Source organism: Macrotis lagotis, chromosome 2 (genome assembly GCF_037893015.1).
Source record: "Macrotis lagotis isolate mMagLag1 chromosome 2, bilby.v1.9.chrom.fasta, whole genome shotgun sequence".
NCBI classification, from domain to species: domain Eukaryota; kingdom Metazoa; phylum Chordata; class Mammalia; order Peramelemorphia; family Peramelidae; genus Macrotis; species Macrotis lagotis.
In genome coordinates, this window is record NC_133659.1 from 255,991,673 (window position 1) to 256,016,278 (window position 24,606).

A 24,606-nucleotide genomic window follows, 5' to 3' on the forward strand; every position below is an offset into this window, starting at 1 on the left:
TTGCTGTCCTAACCTATAGCATGGGGAATACTGTAACTCCAACGCTCTTTTCAGCTCTTAAAAAACCTCGATTCTATTCTTATCTCTATCTTTAAGACTGTGGCCCCTACTCTATCCTTCCTACCCCAGCGAGAGGATTGAGAGAATGGGGGAGTGAGTTTCTGAAAAAATCAGCCCAGATCTATAATTATAAGTCATATCACAAGGATTTTGGAAGGGTTTGTTCAACTCTGTGCCAAAACATACCAAATGGAAGGAATATGATCCATATTTGGGGGAGTCAAAAGGGAGGAACTAGTCTGAACCTCCTGAGACCCTCTTCTAATCCCTGCTCCCCACCATTGCTGAGAAAGGGTTCATCAAAGAAGCACAAGGACATCAAAAGGGGAAAAAAATAAATGGAGCTTCCCAGATGAGGTGGGATTGGGGAAATAAGGGGAAAAGGTTCTGGGGCTCAGAGGGTACCTCAAGCTTGCTTAGGCAACAGCTGTGAGGACTGAGTTTTCTGCTTTATCTCAACTCCTTCGGTGATGGATTTCATTTCCGCTGTTGACATTTTATTATCAGTTGTGAAGGCTATGAATTTCCAGAACCCGTTTGAGACATAGTAAGGGTTAAGAAGAGAAAAATCAAAGTGGAAAAATTAAGGAAAGAAACAAAAGGGATAGAGAAACTAATGACAGAATGCTAAGCATCTAAAGACCACTGGAGCTGGTGGTCGAAGACTAGGATGAAGAGTTTCCAAGAAGGGTTCCTGTCAGGCTTTTTGAAAAAAAGAAGAGTATAAATTAGAAGTGTGTGTGGGGGGGGGGTGCAGAGAATAAGATAAGAGCTAGAGAGTTAGGATAAGAGGTAGGGAGGTGAGAGATGTTGAGAATCTCTGCTTGTTTCTCCATTTTAATCAGTCATAACTGACCTAGTTTGTAATCTTCTGTTCATTCCTGGATAATCCCATGGATTGGGAAAGAGCTAAAAGTCAGACCTCTGAGGAAAGGGGAAAGGAATTAGAATTTGTATCCAAGTCTACAAAGATTTACTGCTCAGAGAACAGCTGTTCCTCATATCCACAGAAGAAGCAGGCCAAAGGCAGATAGTGAGATTAGATATGCAGAAGAACTTCCCAATTGAGCCAGACAGGAGACAGGGGAGCAGGGCCCTATGGGAGGTTGGGAAATGGGATCTTAAACCCCAGGAAATACACTCATATGCCTGAGGAAGAAGTGGGATCCTAGGTTAAAGAGGGAAAGGGGTTATCATCTTGAGTCCAGATTTGGAGAATAATGGAGGCAGAGTAGAGAGAGGAAAATAATGGGGGGAAAATTGTATGACTAATTAGATAACAAATTTTCTAGTATCCTCCCAGCATTAGGAAAGGAAGGGAAACAAAGATGGAGTTAAACGGCCAGAAGGTAGAGGAGGGCCACCTCATTCCTCTGAACACTTAACAAACATCTCCTGTTTTCAACCAAGACTCTTAATTATGGGTTGTCTTCTGTAATTGCCCCAACTAGATTTTGAACTCCCAGAGAACATGCCGCTCAACCTCTCTTGGCTGCTGTTTCTTCATCTATAAAAAGAGGTGTTGGAACTTTATGACCTCTGAGGCCCTGTCCAGCTTTAAATCTATGATCCAATGATCCGCAGTCATGCAGAGTGCTGACTCAAAGGATGTTTCACAGTTTATTAGAGCTGGAAGGGGTCATCAAAATCATTTAGTAACTAGTTTCTCATCCAACCCCTCATCTGACAAATGAGGCCCACAGAAAAGTAACTTACCCAAAGTCCAAGAGAGTAAACAGGGAACAGAGAAGGATTTTAACCAGATTCTTTTGACTCTAATTCCACTTTTAGGCTCTGACTTTCCAGACCTCTTTCTCCATCAGATTACAGAAAATCTTCTCATCCTGGAAGATTCTTGTGGCCCTGTGGCCCCTTCCCTTGATTGGTCAGTCCTCCCAGAACTTCCATTTTAAGGAAGGACACATTGGTAGCCATATTCACTTCCTTCCTCTCCAAGTTCTTCTCCTAACACTCCAAACTTAATTTTCATATTTCCTTATGCTGTCTTTTTTGTATTCCTTTTATGTCTTTCACCATTAGGAGGAAAGTTCCATGAAAATAGGGACTTTCTTCCTTAATTTCTTTCTTTTTTTCCTTCCTTCCTTCCTTCCTTCCTTCCTTCCTTCCTTCCTTCCATTAATTCTTCTTCCTTCCTTCCTGTTTTGCTTCCCTTTGCATTCTGAGAGCATAGTACCTGATCCATTGCAAATGATCTATAAATTGACTTAATTTGACCACACTCTTAGAAGAATTGAATTAATGTGGTTTGACTTTCCTTATCACAGTGGTATTTGTACCTATAGAATATAATATGCAAGTTTATGCAAGGATTAAAATCAAATAAAGGTTTAGGGCTGCCAAAGGTTAATGTTTGAGTGGTGTCCCACTGGACATCCAGAGACCTACTGGTGAGTACCCAGAGAGGTTTACATATATTTCATCAACATCATCATTGAATGAGATTATATTTTTAAAGCTTTCAGCACAGTGTCTGGCAAATAGTAAGTGTTTAATAAATGCTTATTCCTTTCCCTTACCTCACAGGGACACTCATAAATCTTACCCATATGTGGTAGTCTGACCTCAGAAGATAGTACCTTCCCAAAGTTTATTGGGAGAAAAATAACATAAACAAATTTGCAGAATCTAAAGGTGAGTCTGTCCAATGAGGATTTCCAAGCAGGAATTTATAGTCCTGCTACCAGATACCAAAGACAAGGGAAATCTTAGTGGGCTATTTTACTTTATTTATTTACTTTGACTAACTGTTTGTCCTCCAGTTCCTCATCTCCACCTTGTAATTGCCCCCAATCTCCCAATCAGAACTGTAGCCTAGAATAAGGGAGAATCTCCCTTCTAGGCCAGGTAAGATTCCTATGTGTAGTCCTAGACCCCACAATGTCAGAGGGCCATGGAAGCTTTGGGAGTTGTGAGGAGTGACTGGGGAAGGACATAAAGATTGGGAATCACAGAAGAAAGAAATAAAGTTGGGGGCAGGGAGATAGAAATTGGGTCTGAGAGAGAGGCTGAAATATGAAGAAGAATTATTCTTTATCACTGAGAATAAATACTTCAATGTGGGAGATTTAGGTTCCAGGGCCTGAGGCAGAAGGGTACATGAAGTGACATGCTGAGATATCATCTGTCTCAGATAAGCTGGCCCACCCTGGTTGTCTCAGCCCCTCTCTTTGCAGCTGATAGGATGTCTAAGGCACTGAGGAAAGGCAGAGAATGGAGAAGTTAAGGGTCTTAGGAGGTCAGGAAGGGACTGGTAGACCTGCAGAAGGGGATGCCAGACAAAGGGCCAGTGAGTCATCTTCCTCTTCTTTTCCTAGAGATCTTCAGATCTCCAAGCATCATTCTTCTTTGTAAATGGTGAACAAGAAGAGAGTCTGACTGTGTTGTCTTTTCTCTCCTATGATGATTAATAATTCAAATTTGTATAGCTAAAGCATAATTTGTATAGCTAAAGCATAATTTACCCATGACAACCCTGTGAGATAAGTAGAAACCGTATTATTATAACCATTTTACAGATCGAAGAAGTGATTTGCTCATGCCTAGAACTTGTATTCACACATTTTTCTGACTTCTTTCTATTGTACCCTGGTGCTTCCTCTCCCCACTTCAATCTGACCTTGGGTCCCCAGAGAGGTCCATTTAATGGCTTACCCTTTATCTTAGGCTACCCAGATCCAACTCTGCAGGAGTCAGTTTCCCTAAACCAAAGGTGACTAGCAGCTCCTACTCTGTTTCTATACAGGAGAAGCCAGTCAGTCCTCCTACCTCATATCAAGTCCTAGAGAGCTCATAGAGTCAAAAGTCAGGCACTCATAGAACAGGAAATGGAAATAATAAAATAAACAGATATCAGAGCAAAAGATATTTAGGAAACTCTATGACACAGAGCTGGGATAAAACTTGGAGATTATGTCATTCAACCCACCCCCTCCCTGCCCCCCACCTCATTTTAGAGATGAGGAAATTCAAGTCGAGGGCATAATTGGCTTAGCAAAAGTCAGAGATATTTAGTATATCTGGGATTCAAATCCAGGCCTCTTGAATACAGCACTGATTCTCTTTCCATTTTATCATTCTCACAAATTGTCACATACCAACAATCACCTCAGGGTCCTCCATTATTCTTCCCAGATTTATCCCTATTCCCTCTCCTTTCTCTTCCCCTTTTAACCTGTGTTATAATGAAAAGAGCAGCAAATTTGAAGTCAGGACACCTGAGTATTGGTGGAAGGAAGGAAGCAAAAATTTATTAAGTTCCTGCCATTTTATCCCATTTTACAATTGAGGTAACTCAGGCAGCGATTAAGTGAATTTCCAAGAATCACATAGCTAGTAAATATCTAAGCCTAGATTCAAACTCAGGTAATTAAAGGCAGAAGATAGAAGACCCAACTGAAGTCTTTCTGACTCATCTTCTTGAGTTCAAAACTGGACTTAAATACTTACTTGCTGTATGGTCCTGGATAAGTCATTTAGCCCTGTTTGCCTCAGTTTCCTCATCTGAAAAATCAGCTGAAAAAGGAAATGGCAAATTACTCTAGAATCTTTGTGAAGAAAACACCAAATAGTTAAATGAAGAGTCAGACACATTTAAACAAAAACAACTTTCTGACTCAGGGTTATATGCACTCAGGCTCCAGTTAGCTTTCTGTGGTTTCAGGCAAAATAAAGTGGACATTTGTTGATTATCTACTATATGCTAGGTGCTTAGAAGCCAAAGACCAAATGAAATAATACCCCATCCTCAAGGAGACCAGTGTAATAGTTAGGCATCTAATTTGAATAGACTAGACTTAAAGGGGAATATAATGAAATAATTTTGGAAAGATAAGTAAAAACCTACCTTTAGGTAAAGGACCTCAAATGCCAGTATAATGGGAGTCTGGTACATGGGCAGAAGCACTTAAAAGGCATTCACCCCACATGGAGATGTGGAGATCATGCTTCTAAGACAATCATGATGATATGAATGGAGGTATCTTAGAGAGATTAGGAATCATTTGTGGAAATACCTTAACTTGTTCCAGTTGGATAAACCTATGGTTAAGAGGAGACTGGTTAGCTGTGGAGGTTAAAGAAAAATATCCCTTTGAAGTAAACATTCTTTTTGTAAAATTTATCCACTCTACAATGAATAGGGTACCAGTCATTGAACATTGAACCTAAACAAGGAGAGAACACAGCAGTGGGGGCTCAAGCAGATGGTATTAATTTTTTTGTTTTGTTTTGTTTTTGCAAGGCAATGGGGTTAAGTGACTTGTCCAAGGTCACACAACTAGGCAATTATTAAGTGTCTGAGGTCAAATTTGAACTCAGGTCCTCCTGACTCCAGGGCTGGTGCTCTATCCACTACACCACCTAACTGCCCCAAGCAGATGATATTGGAAAAGAGACAATCTCCTCTAGGGGTTAAAACTCTTAGGGGTTCAAGGGAACTCTGAAAGTGATAGATGTAGCCAGTATAGCTTTGGGTACAGTGAACTCAAGTGTCCACACTATATCTTAATATCTTATATATAATAATTTCCATATTTATGTAAATTAAGATTTGTGAATCACCTACCTCCTACAACTCTGTGTGGTAAGTGGTCAAAGTATTACTATCCTCTTTATTAAAACACAGAATATGAGATAAAGGGAAGTTAAACAATATGTCCAAAGTCACAACTAGAAAATATAGGAGATAAGACTTGAATCCAGATTTTCTAACTCCAAAACAAGTCTTTCTTCTATGTCATGTTGCCTTTCTCTAATTTAGGCAAAAATAATAGCCACCAAATACTCTTGAGTAAAAGAGCAAGATACTTGACTCATCAGTAAGAAAGATTATACTGGCATCTGGGTAAAAGATTAACAGAATTGTCAGTGCCCAGAAGCAAGTAGAACTTTTGGAAGACTGTTAAAGAAGGAGTCTGAAGGGAGATAAAGTGATAAGTATGCATTTTAGACATAATTCTGTTTATCAATTCTTTCCCCAGATATGATGATTAGGGAAAAGGTGAAGAACCAATGTGTTCAAAAATGTTTATAGCAGCTCTCTTTGTGGTGGCAGAGAACTGGAAATTGAAGGAATTCCCATCAACTGGAGAAAGACTGAACAAGTTGTGAGTATATATATTGTGATGAAATACTACTGTGCCATAAAAAAATAATGAACTCAATGATCTTAGAAAAAACATGGAAAGACTTGCATGACAGAATGAAGAATGAAATGAGGAGAACCAAGGGAGCATTGTATACAGTAATAATGATGACTTTGAATGAATAAATCATTTTGACTGTTATAAATACAAAATTAATAATAAAGTACATATGAAGAAAAATTCTATTTTCTGACTTTCACAGCCAAAATTCTATAGAGTCATCTCTGTTTATTTGTCCCTCCTCACCTCCCATTCATTCCTTCCACTCCCCTGAAATAACTTTCTCCAAGCTTACCAATGAAGGCTTAATCGTATAATCCAATGGCCTTTTCTCAGCTCTCACTCTACATGACTTCTTGGAATCTGCCACCTAGTCTTCTCTTCTGTGAACCAATGGGTTTTTCACATCATTTCTCTATTTGGGTTCTTCTCTTAGCTGTCTGCACATTCCTCAGTTTCCTTTGATGGATCATTGGACCCATTTCTTTCTTAGTGATCTCATGGGTTCCCACAGGCCCAATTCAACACTGTACAAGCAGATCTACACATTCAGCCCATAGCTCTTTCTTTATCTTACCAACTAGACATCATGGGATAGCTGATAGATACCTCAAACTCAGTATGTCCAAAATTAAATTCACTTTCTTTCTAAAAATCACCTTATTTCCTAACCTGTTTATTCCAAGAGTACGCCATCCTTCCAATAATCCAGGGCTTGCCAACTGGTCAGATAACTAGGTGCCACAGTAGAAAGAGCACTGGGCCTAGATCTAGTTAGGAAGCCCTGAATTCAAATTTGGCCTCAGACACTTCCTAGTTGTGTGACCCTGGGTGAGTCATTTAAACCTGTTTGCCTCAGTTTCTTCATCTATAAAATGAGCTGGAGAAGGAAATGATAAACATGCCAAGAAAATCCCAAACAAAGTCATGAAAAAATAGGACATGATAAGAGAACATCTGAACATTGTCACACCAATAAGTCATGGTCTATCTACCTAATATGTTTTGCATCTGCCTCCTTCTCTCCCTTTATATGGTTATCACTCTTAGTTCTTGCCCTCACCTGGACTATTATAGTAACCTCCTAATTAGATTCCTTGACTCTACTTTCTCCACTAATCAATCTATCCTTCTAAAAGCTGCCAAATTGATATTCTTAAAAAGTATAATTCCCATTGTCTCACTGGTCTACTCAAAAAACTATCAGTGGCTCCCTATAATTTCTCTCTAGGATAAACTACAAGCTCTTCCATTTGATATATATTATTAAGTGTCTGAGGTCAAATTTGAACTCAGGTCCTCCTGACTCCAGGGCTGGTGCTCTATCCACTACACCACCTAACTGCCCCAAGCAGATGATATTGGAAAAGAGACAATCTCCTCTAGGGGTTAAAACTCTTAGGGGTTCAAGGGAAGATGGTAACAACTCCTCTTTTCAAACTGATTTCACTTCCATTGTAACCTCTAGCTTCATTCTAGACTCAGTTCTAGTATCTCCTCCTCCACACAGCCTTTTCTGATTTCCCCCAATTGTTAACACTTTCTTCCCACCCTTGTAATTCCATTTATTTTCTTTATAGATATTTTGTATTGACTTATGTTCTTTTAAAATATTATTTTTATCATACTTTAAACAATTTTGAGTTCTAAATTCTCTTCCTCTCTTCTATCCTTCCCTCATCCACTGATAAGGCAAGTAATGTGATATCAATTATACATATGAAGTCATGTGAAATATATCTCCATATTAGTAATATTGCAAAATAAAAAGAAAGATTTCATCACTTCTCTCTCTGGAAATGAATAACCTTTTTCAGTATAAGTCCTTTGGAATTGTCTTGGATCATTGTTTTGATCAGAGTATCCAAGGTTTTTCACAGTTTATCATCATACAATATTGCTGTTAATGTGTATAATGATTCCCTGGTTCTGCTCATTTCCCTTGGTATTGGTTCATATAAGTTTTCCCAGGATTTTCTAAAACTACTTCCTTCATCACTTTTTTAATAACAACAGTATTCTATCACAATCATATAATACAACTTGTTCAGCCATTCCCCAGTTGATGGGCATCCTCTTAATTCCAATTCTTTGCCACCAAAAAAAGAGCTGTTATAAATATTTTTGTACATAAAGGTTCTTGTTCTTTTTCTTTTATCTCTTTGGGATATACATCTAGTAATGATATTGGGGGTTTTTTTAGGTTTTTACAAGGCAAATGGGATTAAGTGGCTTGCCCAAGGCTGCACAGCTAGGTAATTATTAAGTGTCTGAGACCGTATTTGAACCCAGGTACTCCTGACTCCAGGACCAGTGCTCTATCTACTACGCCACCTAACCGCCCCATGGTATTGTTGATATGACATATTCTTAAGGTATGTTTCCATTTTTGTCTTTATCTCTAGTGCCTGGGACAATAAAGCACATAATAAGTACTTAATAAATGATTTTTTGAAAAACAATCTTGAAAGACTTAAAAACTTTGATTAATGCAGTGATCATTGTTTTTTTCTTTTTAAAGATTTTATTTGAGTTTTGAGTTTTACAATTTTTCTCCCAATCTTACTTCCCCCCTCCCACAGAAAGGAATCTGAGTGACCATTGTTGAAGAGTGATAACCACCTCCTGATGGAGAGGTGTTGAACTCAAGATTCATTATATGTGCATATACATATATATGTTATATCTAGCTATCTATCATCTATCTACCTACTTATTTGTTTGTTTGTTTATTTATGGTCATGGCCAATGTGGGAATTTGTTTTGCTCAACTATGTATAATTGTTGCAAGAATTTTATTTTTCTTTTGAGGGGGAGGGCAAGGAGAGAAAATAAATGCATATTATTTGAAAATAATTTTTAAATTTAAAAATGTTTGTTGACTTGAATTACTATGAAGCCTGATGGAAAGGAAAAAATCAAAGATAACAGTTTTTATTCTTGCTTCACTGTGAAGAACCAAAAGAGTAGTGTGTATGAAGTACTGTATCATTGCAAACTCTTATAATTTAATCTATTATTGCACTTATTATTGAGTCTGAGGCAGGAGAGGGGAATAACTTGTACCGCTTTAACTTTTGGAGGGAGATAAGATTTCAAACACTTTAGTAAATGACAAGAATGAGATTTGAATTGGGGTGGTTGAGACCAAAGTGCTGTTTAGGCATAGGATCAGATTCAGGGAGGGGAAGGAACCCTTGCATTCCCCCTAAGGTGAATCAAAAGGGACCTTGGGTAATCTGAATGATTATCAGGAATAGGAGAAGTTAAAAAGGAACCTTAGAGAGATATAATGGAAAACAGGTTATCCGAGACTAAGAAGAAAGGTGAGGAGAGTGGTTTGTAGGAAAAGTTGGGGAGTATAGAGAAAACAAGAAATGATTAAAGCTAGGGCTAAAGAGAAGAGCATCCAGGGAGTTCTATGAAACAGAAAGTGGACTGGGCCTCCTGCCACTCACAACCAATACCTTGGGGAAGTCACTTAAACCTCAGTTTTTACATCTGTAAAATGGGGATTGTGGTAGTTGCATTACCTACATCATCAGGCTATTGTGGGTAAAGTGCTCTTAATCCCTAAAGCACTTTATATAAATGTCAGTTATTAATAAATTGTTGGACCTTGGCACTTAGCAGCAGGAATAGAGGCAGACAGGACATCTCTCAGTCCCTCTGAGGAGAAAGTGGGTGGGGTCCAGACTGCACACTTGGATACAGGAACCTGCCTTTGTTTGCAGTCAGAAAGGAAATTCCATTCAAAATCAGCCCCTCTGCCAGGTCCTCCCTTCCCATTACCACCCCTCTCACACAACCACAAATTCCTAATTCCCCTCCCTCTGCTCTAGTGTGGACACCAGTTAGATGGGTTTCTCTCCCTGCAAACCTCTACCCTTTCTAGACGATGAGTAGCCTCAGCCTCTCTGATCTTTCCTGTTATGTAAAGTGGGGCATCAAGAGGAAAATGAGGAGGCACAATCTAGGCAGAAGGAAGCTAAAAATAAATAATTTTGCTAGAGGAAGGCATAGGCAAAGGACAACAGGTCTTTTCCTATATCAGTGACTGTATGCATTGTATGTGTGGATGTGTGGATGTGTGTAAAAGAGAGATAGAGAGAGAAAAGGGAAAGATAGAGGAAAAGAAAAGAGAAGAGAAAAGAGAGAGAAAGAGAGAGAGAGAGAGAGAGAGAGAGAGGGCAGCTAGGTGGCACAGTGGATAGAACACCAGTCCTGCAGTGAGGAGTACCTGAGTTCAAATCTGACCTCAGACATACTTAATAATTACTTATCTGTGTGGCCTTGCCAAGCCACTTAACCCCATTGCCTTGCAAAAACTAAAAAAAAACTAAAAAAATAAAAGAGAGAGAGAGAATGTGTGTTCTGAATCTAGGCAAAATCTTTTCCCCCTACTTTTACAGGTAAGGAACCTGAGTTATGGAGGGGTGTCATAACTTTAAGCTCAAAGTCACATAGATAGTAATTATCAGAGTTTGGATTTGAACCTGATCCTTCTGATGCCAAATTCAGCATCCCTTCCATGATCCTAAATAGCCTTAGGTGTAGTTTGATGGATAATGACAGGTGGTTCCCCCCAAATCTTCTCCTTTATCCTCCTACTATAATCAGATGGAAAGTCCCACTGTTAGTAACTCTTTAGGGTTAGACATCAAAGATGATGGCAGGGTACAATTTCCAGAAAATCCCTAAGAAAAGGTACAAGTTTCTGAGCAGGGGGAAAAAGTGTAAGGGAGGGAGAAAAGGCATTGGATTTAATCCTTTCCCACAAACTCCCTGCTTAGATTAGCTAGCTGTAACCTGACAGAAAGCTTCCCAAGGAGATAGAATTTGGGGCTAAAAAGTTTTAATGACTGTGGGTCAAGGGTGGGGATAGGGAAGAATTGGTGAAAAAACTCCAGAGTTGAGAGAGATACAGATTGGACATCCAATGGGGCCCTGGGAAACCCCCAGTACTTCAGAGGATGCTACCAAGAGAGGTTTTGGTTGGTGCCAAAAACAAATTTAAATCACTACATCTCTCCAGAGATCAGTTCCTTCTTCTGTGAAATAAGGCAACCACTATTACAAGAAAGATTCTTAGGTGCATTTTGTATAATAGAAGAAAACACCCCCAAACTGTCCCAAAAATCAAATAGGTACTCATCAGTTGGGAAACAGTGTGACCACATAATTGCCAGATTCAGTCACTGGGTCATTTAATTTTATCTGCCATTTTTAAAATTTGTTTTGTTTTGTTTTTTAAATTTGAGACAATGGTGAATGTATGTGCAGGCTCCATCTAGAACTAATTATGGCACGAAAACAAAAGGTATTAATGGAACTTCCTCTTTAAAAGAAGAAAAATAAGTATAGAATTGTGGACACTCTATGAACTTAGAATTTAATAGTTTTGCCTTTCATGGGATAATAATTATTATCCTCATTTTACAAATGAGAAGTAAAGGTCAAACAGCTGGTAAATGCCAGAGTTGAGATGCTCAAGGGGCGGTTAGATGGCACAGTGGATAGAGCACCGGCCTTGGAGTCAGGAGTACCTGAGTTCAAATCCAGTCTCAGACACTTAATGATTACCTAGCTGTGTGGCCTTGGGCAAGCCACTTAACCCCATTTGTCTTGCAAAAATCTAAAAAAAAAAAATATGTGGAGATGCTCAAGCAGATCCCCTGACTTCAAGTCCAGGAAGCTTCCTGCTTACATCATCATACTTCCCTTTGGTGACCAGGCACTGTCAAAGGATCTGGAGAAAGGGCCCAATTGGTGGTGGTGGTGGTTGTGTGTGTGTGTGTGTGTGTGTGTGTATTACAGGAGAGTATGATAAGAATGATAAGATGAAAAGACTTAGAAAGGTCCCCTCTTGGATATCAGTGTTATTCAATTATTCAGTTATACAGATCCACTAGTTTGAATGCTTGGTAGTGGATTCAAAAAGGTCCTGTAGTTTAGGCTTCCCCCACTCCTGAGTGCATTCTTTGTATCTCCAGTTTTATCTAGCCCAGGCTACTCTGGTCTAGTATGGAAATGGGGGAGGCAGTCAAGTGTTCCATCCCATCCTTCTTCTACATGGTACACATTAATCAAAATGAGTTAGAACAGGAACGGAATATGTCTATTCCACCCCCATTCCCCAAGCTAGGTAGATCCTAAGTCAATCAGTATTGTGGGAGAGTTTCTGGGGAAGGGTAACCCTAGAGAAGATTTAATGTACACAGAAAAAATGTTCAAGTTGAAATTAAAAAGGCTTTGAATCAAAAGGCTTAGAAAAGTGATCTTGGATTCTTCACATTAAATTGTTATTTTATTTCATTTTTTTTAAATTACATACAAGGATAGTTTTCAACATTCAACTTCTTGTAAGCTTTTGAGTTCCACATTTTTCTACCACCCTCCCTTCCCTTCCCCATCCCCATGAGAGTAAGTAATCTGATATAGGAACATATTTCCATATTAGTCATGTTGTGAAAGAAGAATCAGAACTAAAGGGGAAAAACATGAAAAACAAAGAAAAAAAACACAAGAAGTTTTAAAAATTCACTTTCTTTTTTAAATACATTTTTATTTGTTTCAGTTAGTAAAACTTCACCACCTATCCTCCTGTTCCAACCTCTCTCCAACTGAGAACAAAAGAAAAATGAGACCCATTAAAAGAAGTATAGTCAACCAAAATAAATTTCCACATTGCCCATGATAAAAAAAAAAAACTTGTCAAACATTTCATGGAAAAAAAAAAACCTGTCAAGCACATTGCCCATGATGAAAAGAATTTTTGTCTCATTCTGCAATGAGTTCTTCACTTCTTCATCAAGAGGTATCAGGTTTCATCAATGACCCTATGGAAACCTGGTTAGTAATTACACTGATTAAAAATTCTAAATCTTTTAATTTGTCATTATCATCTTGTGCTGTAAATTGTTCTCCTGATTCTGTTCACTTCATTCTGCAGGAGTATATCCAAGTTTTCCCTAGTTTTCTGAAATTCTCTTCATTATTTCTTATAGCATAATAGAATTCTATCACATTTATATACTGTAATTTGTTCCTCCATTATTTGACTTATGGACATTCCCTCAGATTTCTATTCTTTACCACCTCAAAAAGAGTAATAGATATTGTTGTTTTGTCTTGGACTTCCTTTAATCTACCCTCTCAATGTTCTCCTCCCTTTCCCTGTTGAAGGAAATATGTTTCTATACCCAAATGTATTGCTAGTTTATTTTTTCTTCTTTTGACCAATTCAGATGAAGATTGAGGCTCCAATGTCAGCTGCTCCCCTTACCTCCTCCTTGTTTGTATAAATGTTTATTTCCATGCCTAATTTCTAGTTGCTTGATCCTGATCAAGTCATTTAACCTCAAAGGTTTTTTAGAGATGAATACCTTAGAGATTATCTCTACAACTTCTTTTTTTTTTTAAACAGATGAGAGAATTGCTGCTCAGACATGAAAAACTAAGATTTGAATTGAGGGTCTTCTACTATTTTCTACTATGTCACATTGTCACTACTGTGAGCCTTAGTCTCCTCTGTAAAATGGCAGCAATTTACCTACCCTCATAAGATAGTCTGAGAGTCAAATAAGATGATATATGCAAAGTGCTTTGTTAACTGTAGAATGGTATAAAAATCACAATAAAATACTATATAAATGTGGAATATTATTATATCTTCAAACCCAGCAAGCAAGATAGACTGTTTTCCTCCAATTATTGCTGGAAAAGTGTCCCCCAAGGAGAAAGGGTTGGGTCTGGTAATTCCCAGCATGGCTGTGGGTTGACTCACTACCTGCCATCCCTCCCCCTTCTAAGGCAGCCCAGAGGAGTCTGTAAGTTCCCAAATGTATGAATAGGAGTAGTCTATATAAGATGGTATTGGGGGATGGGAGAAAATCAAGAAGAGGCTGAAGCTTTGTGGGGAAGGGAAGAGGCTGTCTGGGTTTTCTGGGCTGAGAAGTGAGGGTCTCTTCTTCCCATGTTAGGCAACCCTACCCTTGCTACAGAATTCAGTCCAACCCACTAAGGGGAGAGGGAGAGAGAGATCCAAGAGGTGCCAATGCACCTCCTACAGTTTAGTCACAAGATTTAGTACTGGAAATATTAGAGACATTTCTTTTACAAATGAGGAAACTGAGGACCAGAAGCAATTTTATCTAACATTATACAGGTAGTAAGTGTTAGAATTTGGTTTTGAATCTAAGCCCTCTGATTTCAAACTCAGTATTCTTTTTTAAAAATCACCAATACTCTTCTTTCTTCTCTTCCTCTGCATCTCATATCACTCAGACATCTCTCCCAACTATCTTTTCTCTCACTTTATCTCACATGAATAGATGGCCCTTCCCCTCACCATGTTACCCGATCTTCTCCTTTCAATCTTTTCCAGCAGATGCTCTTATTATCACCCTCTGATCATCCCTGCTACTTATAATTACATTCATGTTCTCCTTCAACCTCAAAAATCCTTTCACTTTATCTGATCCTCCCTACTAGCTATTTTGCTAAAGCTCTCCTTCTTGACTAAATTCTTTAATTTAAAAGTTGCCTCCACTTCCTTTACTCTCATCCTCTTCTTACTACTCCATAGCCTGACTTCCGCCCTTATCATTCAGTTCAAACCACCCTCTCCAAAGTTACCAGTGCTCTCTTCATTGCCAGATATAATGTCCTTTTCTCAATCCTCATTCTTTTTTTTTCACATCCTAATCATTCTTTTTCTTTGTATTACAAATTTATTTTGTCTTCAAATCATAGAACAAAACAAGCATTTCCATAATACAGGAAAATGCACTATTGGTCATTTTTCTCCCTGAATACTCTATTTCAATGAGACTGTTCTCTCCTGATTCCCCAGATCATGCCCACAAACCTCAGACATCCCCTAAGGCTCTGTCTCAGACTCTCTTCTCTTTGCCATCTATGTTATCTCTCTGGGTGATTTCATCAGCTCCCATGGGTGTCATTTTCATCTCTAGGCAGATGATTCCCAGATCAAGCTATTCAATCCTGAATTTCCTCTCCTGATCTCCAGTTCTAGGTTACCAACCACCTTTTGGACTTCTTGAAATGGATATTCTTCAAAGATCTCATATTCAGCATGGCCCAACATTTCTCATTATCATTTTCCCTCCAAACTCTTCCTCCCTTCTTGACTTTCCTATTACTATCAAGAGCAACACCACCCTCAGTTATTTAGATCCACAATCTTGACTCCCATGCTCTTACTCTCCTCTTTTCCATCTATCCAACCTATTGTCTAAGTTTAATATTTCTATCTTAACACTTTTCTCATAAATGTTCCCTTTTCTTCTTTCACATAACTACTACCCTAATTTAGACTTGTTACCCTTTCCCCCGGACAACCTCCAAAATAATTTTCCTAAAGTGCAGGCCGAAATTTGTCACCCTCTACTCAATAAACTCCAGGGGCTTCTTACTATACCCAAAACCAAATATAAACTCCACTGTATGACATTTTAAGCTTTTATAAGCTGGCCCCCTTCTTACCTTTTCAATCTCCTTATATGATGTATAGCATAGTGCTGGGCATAGTAGGAGCTTAATAAATGTTTCTTGATTGACTTTATTCCCTTCCATAAATTTTGATGCAGCTATACTGGCCTGCCTCACTCCCCACCCCCATTCTTTGCATAGGACACCATCGGATCAGCTAGGTGGTGTAGTGGATAGAGAACAGGCCTTGGAGTCAGGAGGACCTGAGTTCAAATTCGATCTCAGACACATAATAATTGCTTAGCTGTGTGACCTTGGGCAAGTCTCTTAATCCCCTGCCTTGCAAAAACTTTAAAAAGAAAGAAAAACTCTGCATGTATAGGACACCATCTCCCATCTCTTCACATTTGCACAGAAAACTTATTTCTTAAGAAATCTGAGAACAACTCTTACTGTTTAGAGAAATAGAAGGTGAATTCTTGGGGAAAACATTCTTAACCAGAGAAAAATTCTTAACCAGAGAAAACCAAACTAAGACTGTTCAGAATGGAAAAGTTAGCAGTTGTAGTGATGGGTTGTATTTTTTTAGGTTTTTGCAAGGCAAACGGGGTTAAATGGCCTGCCCAAGGCCACACAGCTAGGTAAATATTAAGTGTCTGAGACCAGATTTGAGCCCAAGTACTCCTGACTCCAGGGCCAGTGCTTTTATCCACTATGCCACCTAGCCGCCCCTGTAGTGATGTTTAAAGATGATTTTGGCTCTGATATTTCTTACAGTTAGAATATTAGAAATAAATGTCTTCACTTTATTGTTTATTACAGTGTTTTTAAGTAGGAGGTTGAGGTGGGGGTGTTGGTAGATATATACAGAAAGAAATGAAAACTCCTCTAGAGTTTTTGGAAAAGTTTCCCCAGTTTGTCTGATCAAAGTAATCAACCAGGGTGTTGAACTCAAGGATAATTGATTAATTAATAAGAGAGATGGTGCAATTTTAAAATCAAGTGGAAACATCAGAATACACCCTATAGTGACCTAAGAACCTGAAATGAGAATAATGAGTTAGTAGCAGGTGGAGAGTCAGGGATCAGCCTAACCCAACCTAAGCTATATGGAAGGGTGGTTGGCTACAGAAGGAAAAGAGGCACAGTAAAGGACAGAACCTCTGCCTTCCTCACTCTGTTGTCACATCTCATTACCTTGTGTCTCACCATAGTCTGTTGCTGCCCCAGGGGCTCACCATCTGTAGTAGGTATCCAGAAGTTAGGGAAAGGAGACATTGACACCAGAATAACATTCAACCTATATTAAAAGCACTGAGGCAGAAGGAAAAACCAAATGGATATGTGGGGTGGTTGGAAAAGGAAGGGAAATGGACGGGGGTCCTCTCATGGTCAATGGGCAGGGGGAGGCTGTTTTTATTCCTTTGATAAGTCAAAGAATGCTTTTTGTAGGAAGAAGGGTGGGGGTAAGGATGGCAGAAATACTAGCAGAAAAACTCAGGGAGTTGACTTTGGGGAACTGGTTTCAGGTATAGATAGAAGGGTTTGAAACCACTCAATGTGTTTGGTAGGGAGGGGGTGTGTGGGGCAAGTGCTCCATTCCTCTACTTCTCCTCAGGGACCAGGATTTCCCCTGGAGGGGTATGAGGGAGCAAACTACGATGAACTTTGACACAAGTTCCCCTGCCAAGTCTGGACTCCATCTTGGTGTATTAAGAAATGAAGTAAAGAGAGAGGGCATGGGAGCCAAAGGATTCACGGCTCCTTTGGTTTGGGGATAGGCAGTGGCTAGGACTTTGGGGTTAATTTGGGGCAAAAGATGATAGCCAATTTCTGAACAAGGGCAGTGCTTCCTATTCAGATGGCCTAATTCAGAGGTGGACTAGGTGGCCATCTAGTGGTATGATTTTAGAGCCCTAAAGAGAAACCTCACTCCTGTCAGCCCCATCATAGGGTGGGCATAGATGTCCATTGTGCTGGCATACCATAGAGCAGCTATTATCAGTGGCCCTTTCCCTGATACAAAGGGAAAGGGCCAGAGAAGAGTTCATACTTGCCTTAGCTTACACTCTATACACAAATACACTTCCCAGAGACCTTTAAATCCTGCCACTAGCATCTCATCCTTGGCAAAAAGTGAAAACCCAATCAGAAATAGGACTTTAGACTTTGTAGTCATTTGCATTTCAATTAGTGTGTAAAGGTTTCTTCCCTAAAGGAGATAGAAAGAAAACATAAAGAACAGGGTGGGGGAGGGGAGAGAAGATGGGCTATATAGAGGCAGACACCAGGACCCTATTCCAACAACCTAAAATGCTTGCCTATAACTTAGGTCTTCCCTACCCCATCTTCCCTAGACATTTCCTTTCTCTCCGCTTGCTTCTGCCATTTTCCTTTTCTCTTGGAGTTTCTGGTAGTGCCAGGAAGGAGGTATCAATCCTCCATGTCCTATGGGTGTTGAATTCTGCTTCTGCTGACTGGATTGGGATTGGGTCTTGGTGAGACGGATTTTGGGGATACTGCTATCCCTGGCCATCAGCCAATCTGGACACAGGCTCAACATTCCCGATGGCCTCTGATATGGAACGAGGACCCATTGGTTAGAGGCAGGCTGGGAGTCACTTGGAGTTTGGGGTTGCAGAGGTACTGTGCCCTGAAGCTCTGGCACAGATGGACGAAGCAAGCCCAGTGCAGGGGGAAGGTCTGGACATAGAGTGTGGCAAGCAGTGATGATGAAGGGGCTGGCTAGACTGGTGGTTACTCTCACCAGGTGATCCAGGACACCACCCTCCTGGGGGGACTGGGGGAAGGAAAAGTTGAAGGCACTCTGGAGTCTCTCCAGGAAGGATGGAGTGAGATTGGTCTGGGCCTGGGCCACAAGCCCAGCCAGGGCTGGCCACTCAAGCTGATAACGCCTACTCAGCTGCTCAGCACGGGGATGCCGGGTCAACTGACGGATCCTGACCATGGTCTCAAAGCTATCTGTCAGGGCTGCCCATTCCAAGGCTGTCTTGCCTCGAATTGGATCCACGGCTGTCAGGTCAGCACCTGGAGAAAGGAGAGGAGGCTTCTCTAACAGTGGAAAGGATTGGAGTGACATGCCAGAAGCCTAAAGAGGTTGGGAAGTTTTAGGATCATAGTATATATACATATACAGAACTGAAAGAGATGCTGGAGGTCACCCACCCTAACCTTTTCGTTTTGCATCTCTTGTTCTGAGTGTCCTCCCCACCCTCTGCTTTCACTTGCCTTGGCTTATACTCCACACACAAATACACTTCCCAGAGACCTTTAAATCCTGCCACTAGCATCTCATCCTTGGCAAAAAGGGAAAACCCAATCAGAAATAGGACTTTAGACTTTGTAGTCATTTACATTTCATTTAGTATGTAAAGAATCCTTCTCTAATAGAGATAGAGGGAAAACTCTGGTCTAGGAGGAAGTGAGATTAGACTTCCAAAAACAGACTGGGACCTGGAGGGAATCACATTCATGTCCTGGGTCATCTCCCATTCCTTGCCTTCCCTCAATACTCTGTCATAGCAAGGGAAAGAATGAGATTGTACTGGGCTTCTACCTGTTGAGGGAGTTGCAGAGGTACTGCCCTGAAGCTCTGGCACAGATGGATGGAGCAATCCCAGTGTAGCGGGGAATCTCTAGATATAGAGTGTGGCAGGCAGTGATGAAAAGGCTGGCTAGACTGGTGGTTACTCTCACTAGGTGATCCAGGACTATACTGGGGGGGGGGGGGCTGGGGGAAGGGAAAGTTGAAGGCATTTTGGAGTGATTTTTAGAGCCCTTAGGGAGGATTTCAGGCATAAGAGGACTTTGAGGTTCTTCCTCAAGCTCCCTGACCCTTCCTTCTTGTCCTCTACCTCTTCTCCAGATCAGTTTAGGACTTGGAAATGAGCCTATGGAGAGGAATAAACTGGCTTAAAGTTCCCTTACACTTCAATGTGGCAATAGCCCTGCTCTCTTCCTATCTTTTCCTCTCCTGCTGGGTCAGTAACATGAGATCCCAAATGATTAAATTAGGGATAGGGCTTGGAGACAATCTATAAATAAGTTGTCACTAACTCTAAATTGATTCTGTTGACCTACCATCAAAACCAGACCCAAAATGTTCTCCCTTGGAGGGAGAAAGGAGTTAATATGCATAAGGGCTGATGTTTCTGAGAGTGTCCATGAGAGGGAAGCACCTACTAAGGAAACATCCATGTAGGCCTTGGAGCTTCTTACCATCAAGTCCTAGTCCATGCTTTTTTGTTTCCTGACTGCTGTTGTCTAGTCTGAGGTTCCTTGGGGCTTCTTTCTCTAAAGGGATCCCAAGTCTCTTAGGGACCCTGTCTTCTCTATTGGACCTATCTGATTTCTCTATTAGGCGCTCATACAAACTTAGTCCTCTGTCAGTGTTGAGGACAAAAATGCCTTGTCCCAGGAAGCCCTCCCAAGCTCAATTCCATGAGCTCCAATTGCTCTCCAGTACCCAGGATTAACAGCTAGAACTACCCTTTGTTAATGTGCTTCTCTGTCTCTTTCTTCATAGGTTTGTCCTTTCCAGTGGTGACTCAGAATAGGGTATCCAACTCCCTTCACCCTCTCACCTGGCCAACTTGAGGAGGAAGCTGAGCCCCGCACTCACCTGACATGAGAAGGGCGGCCACACAGTCTGAGCGGCCCTGCACTGCAGCCTTCATCAAAGCTGTCAGGCCTCCACTGTCTCTCTGATCCAGGTCCAGGCCAGGATAATAGTTCAGCAGGTAATTCACCAAGGTGATGTGTCCTGGAAGAGCAAAGTCAGACAACAGGCATCCTAACTCTCAATGCAATTTCCAGGCACCACATACTTAGAACCAAGAGAGGGAGGGAAAGGAGAAGGTTGGATTCCCTACTCCTAAGGGATCTCTCCCAAAGAGAAGAGGAAGAATGAAATTTCCAAACTACTACTACCATCCCCCATTCCTAGCGAAGAAAAACTTTTCTCTAGGGGATAGTCATAAGGATGGACACTGTAAAGAGAAATGGGTTTAGAGGAAGGAATTGTAATCCAGGGTCTGGAATTTAGGTTTAAAAAATACTTAAATAATTTTATATCAGTATAATGAAATTCCTTGAAATCACATATATCTTGTTTTATGCATTTAAAAGTATTATTTTGAAGAAAGATCCAAAAACTTCACTAGATTGCCAGAAAAGTCCAGGACATGAAAACTATTAAGAATCCTTGTTTTAGTTAGAAAAGATTCTAAGGTTGTGTAGTTCATAGACCCTATTATTACTATTATTATTATTATTATTAGGTTTTTGCAAGGCAGTGGGGTTAAGTGACTTGCCTAAGGTCACACAGCTAGGCAATTATTAAGTGTCTGAGGCTGGATTTGAACTTAGGTACTCCTGACTCCAGGGCCGGTGCTCTATCCACTGTACCACCAAGCCACCCCTACCCTATTACTTTACAGATGAGGAAATTGAAGTCCTGAGGAGGAAAATGACTTGGCCAATGTCACACAGTTATTAGGTGTGAGCTGGGATTCAAACTCTGGTTCTTTGAGTCTTTCCATTCTATCATAACCTTCTCAGAGTCCTCTGTCACTTGGAACCTGAGTGACTTTGGACTGACTGTTTTTATTTATTTAGTTAGTTAGTTAGTTAATTATTTAGGCTTTTGCAAGGCAAATGGTGTTAAGTGGCTTGCCCGTGGCCACCCAGCTAGGTAATTAGTAAGTGTCTGAGGCCAGATTTGAACTCAGGTACTCCTGACTCCAGGTCCCATGCTCTATCCACTATGCCACCTAGCTGCTCCTGGACTGACTATTTTTTTTTTTTAGGTTTTTACAAGGCAAATGGGGTTAAGTGGCTTGCCCAAGGCCACACAGCTAGGTAATTATTAAGTGTCTGAGACTGGATTTGAACCCAGGTACTCCTGACTCCAAGGCCGGTGCTTTATCCACTACTCCTCCTAGCCGCCCCCTGGACTGACTATTAACCTCCCTGCACTTCAGTTTATTTTGATGATCCTTCTCTAACACTGAAACATCTAGAAGTGACTTGAACTTTTTTCAAACACTCAATAGACTCATTTCTCAAATGAAAGGTTGAATTAGGTGACCTCTAAGGTCTCTCCCAGCCCTAATTCAGTGATCCTAGAAGATCTAATTTCTCAGACACTGAGACCTTGGCAAATTATTTTCCCTTCTCAATACTGGGATTTCCTGTTTCTTGATGTGAAAAGGATAATCAACACTTGCTTTAAAACCCTAGAAAAGTGGGTCTGTTACAAAGCATTACAAGGTGCTCTGAATTACAGTGGGGGAAGGAGGAAAGGGTATGACAAGCATGACCATGAGCCTGGGTTATAAGGAGACCAGGTGTGTGAAGAGGATGATCTCTGGCTGGGAATGTTCTATATTTTGTGTGTGAAGTCATTCAGGTCTCAGCTAAGAGTATTTTAGACTCTCTAAGCATTTAGGGTAGTGACTAAGTATAGAGGTGAGGGGGAGAGCTGAGCATAGGGAGGGCTGAGAGGGCTGGGGGAAGATGCAAAAGTATTCTATGGTAGATACACCACTGGGTGTTGTCACTGGGATAGGATTTGTGGGACCAACTCCTAATGGAAAAGTGCCTTCCTCAATGATGTTCTGCAACTCAGCTGTAACATATAGTCTAAAAGAGAAGCTTTAAGACTGAAAAAGTTAAGTGACTAGCTTATGGCACACAGGTATTAGATGTTATATGAAGAATACACCCTAGGTTTTCCTGACTGCAAAGTCAGCCCTCCACCCATCTGCCTTGTTGCCTTTCAAATAGGTAAAGAAACAATGTTTGCAATTCCTTTTTATATGATAAAGATTCCCTTATATCCAATCTATATGATATAGATATATATGTGTATGTAAACATTCCCACACATATAATTTTCATATATACATATATATTTATATCAATAAGTTACTTAAGGTTAGCAATTATTTCCTTTTTAAAATTTTTTTTATCTCTATATCCCTATCACTTGTAAGTCAATAGTCAACAAACATTTATTGTTCTAATAGACTAAGCTCTGAGGATATTAAAAAAAGGCAAAAAAACAGTTGTTGCCCTCTAGTAACTCACGATATATTGAGGTAGACAACAGGCAAATCATTACGTACAAACAAATATATATATATATATGTATATATATATGATAAATAGGAAATAATTAACAGAAGGACAGCATGAGAATTAAGAGGAATCAGGAAAGGCTTTCTGTAGAAAGTGGGACTTAAATGGTTCAGTGGATAGAGTCTTTGACCCAGAGTCAGGCAGACCTAAATGCAAATCCATTCATACACATTTATCAGCTGTGTGGCCCTGGGCAAGTCATTTAATTTCTGTTTGCCTCAGTTTCTTCAATGGTAAAATAAGGATAATAACAGTATCTACTTCCCAAGGTTGTTATGAGGATCAAATAAAATAGTAAGTGTAAAGTGTCTATAACTTTAAGCAATTATATAAATCTTGGCTATGTTATCATCATCATCATCATGAAAAACTGGATATCCAAAAGTCTTTATGCAGTTTTAAATTTTAATGTTTTAAAAGTTTAAAATTTTAAAGCTCAAACTGACTTTTGGGATACCCTATATAATAGAATTAAACTGAATGAGGTAGGGAGTGTGAGTATCAGTAGTCTGATTTAACAGTTGAAGAAATTGAGAGCTAGAGCAGCTATAGGACCCTTCATGGCCACATAAGCAAATAAGTGTGAGAGTCTGAGTTTGAACCCACATCTCCTGACCCTAGAGTCCAGTCCCTCTTCAGCCACACCAGGATGGAGAAAGTGCTTCAGCCCTGCTCCCCTCCTCCTACATTTCCCTTTGCCATCCCATCCCTCCCTTCTCCACCCCTTGCTCTCCCACCTGCCTGAGCAGCCAGCATGAGGGCTGTGTTTCCTTCTTTGTCTTGATGATTGACATCGAGGAAGGGGCAGTGACTGAGCAGGACCACGATCCTGTCAAAGCCCTTGTAGCAGGCAACCATGAGACCTGTCTGAGGAAAGGGTACGACTCAGCAGAGCTTCCCCTCTTTCCATTTCTCTTTTCCCAAAACTCCCATTCTTGTATGCCTTCCCAAGATGCTCTTATCCTCTTCTTACACCTTTAATCCCAGCCATTCCTGCCCATGCAGCACCCATCCTTGGTGCCCCATTCCTCACCCCTTTGGCATTCCCTGACTCTGCACTTGTCTTGTCCTTATCCTGGTGTCTGTACTGGCCCCTTCAACCTAGTGTGTTGCCCTATTCCTCTTAGGGTTCTGCTCCACCCCCATGCCCTAGATAGGTTTCCTAAAGGGTTAAAGCAGATATACTGTTCTCTCTAACCCTGGCCTTTCTTCATTCTGCTGGGTGCCCTTTGCAAAACCTGTCTATCTAGCCTCTGGAGGTATGTGGTGGAGTGGTCTCTTGACTGTCCCTGTATTATTTATGCCCAACCCCTCCTGGGCCAGTGTTGAAGGAGGGAAGGCTTCCTCACCCTCCCATTTCTGTCTACTTGGGTGGCTTCCTCAGGACTGACCCCCCGGTCAAGAGTGGCTTGGAGTTTGACAGGGTCATTGTACACACAGGCCCAGTAGAGAGGTCCCAGATCATTGCTGAGGGTGGGGGTTTCAGATGGAGTGGGGTCCTCAGGATGAAGCTGCAAAGAGTCTTTTGACAGTTCACTGCACATGTCTGCGCCTTCCCACACTGACTGCCCCTCCTCCATGTCTGAGGCTTAGGTTGTGGGCTACACTGTTATTTATCCATCCTCATCCAGGTAGCCATCTGAAAGACAAAAAGCTGCTGAAAGAGAGAGAGAGAGAGAGAGAGAGAGAGAGAGAGAGAGTGTGTGTGTGTTTGTGTGTTCAGAGAGTGAAGGGTGGTTCTGGCTGCAGAAGGCATCCCTCCCACTCC

General features: G+C 40.6%; 1 protein-coding gene across 1 annotated transcript; it reads right to left on the bottom strand.

Moving 5' to 3' along the window:
• Positions 1-18,030: 18,030 nt before the first annotated feature.
• ANKRD33 (ankyrin repeat domain 33) lies at positions 18,031-24,283 on the bottom strand. The gene is made up of 4 exons (XM_074221031.1): positions 24,188-24,283; positions 23,576-23,705; positions 20,320-20,460; positions 18,031-18,725 (listed from the first exon to the last, which is right to left on the bottom strand). The coding sequence occupies exons 2-4, from the start codon at positions 23,694-23,696 to the stop codon at positions 18,031-18,033; spliced, it is 957 nt and encodes a 318-aa protein (XP_074077132.1). The 5' UTR covers positions 23,697-23,705; positions 24,188-24,283.
• Positions 24,284-24,606: the final 323 nt, after the last annotated feature.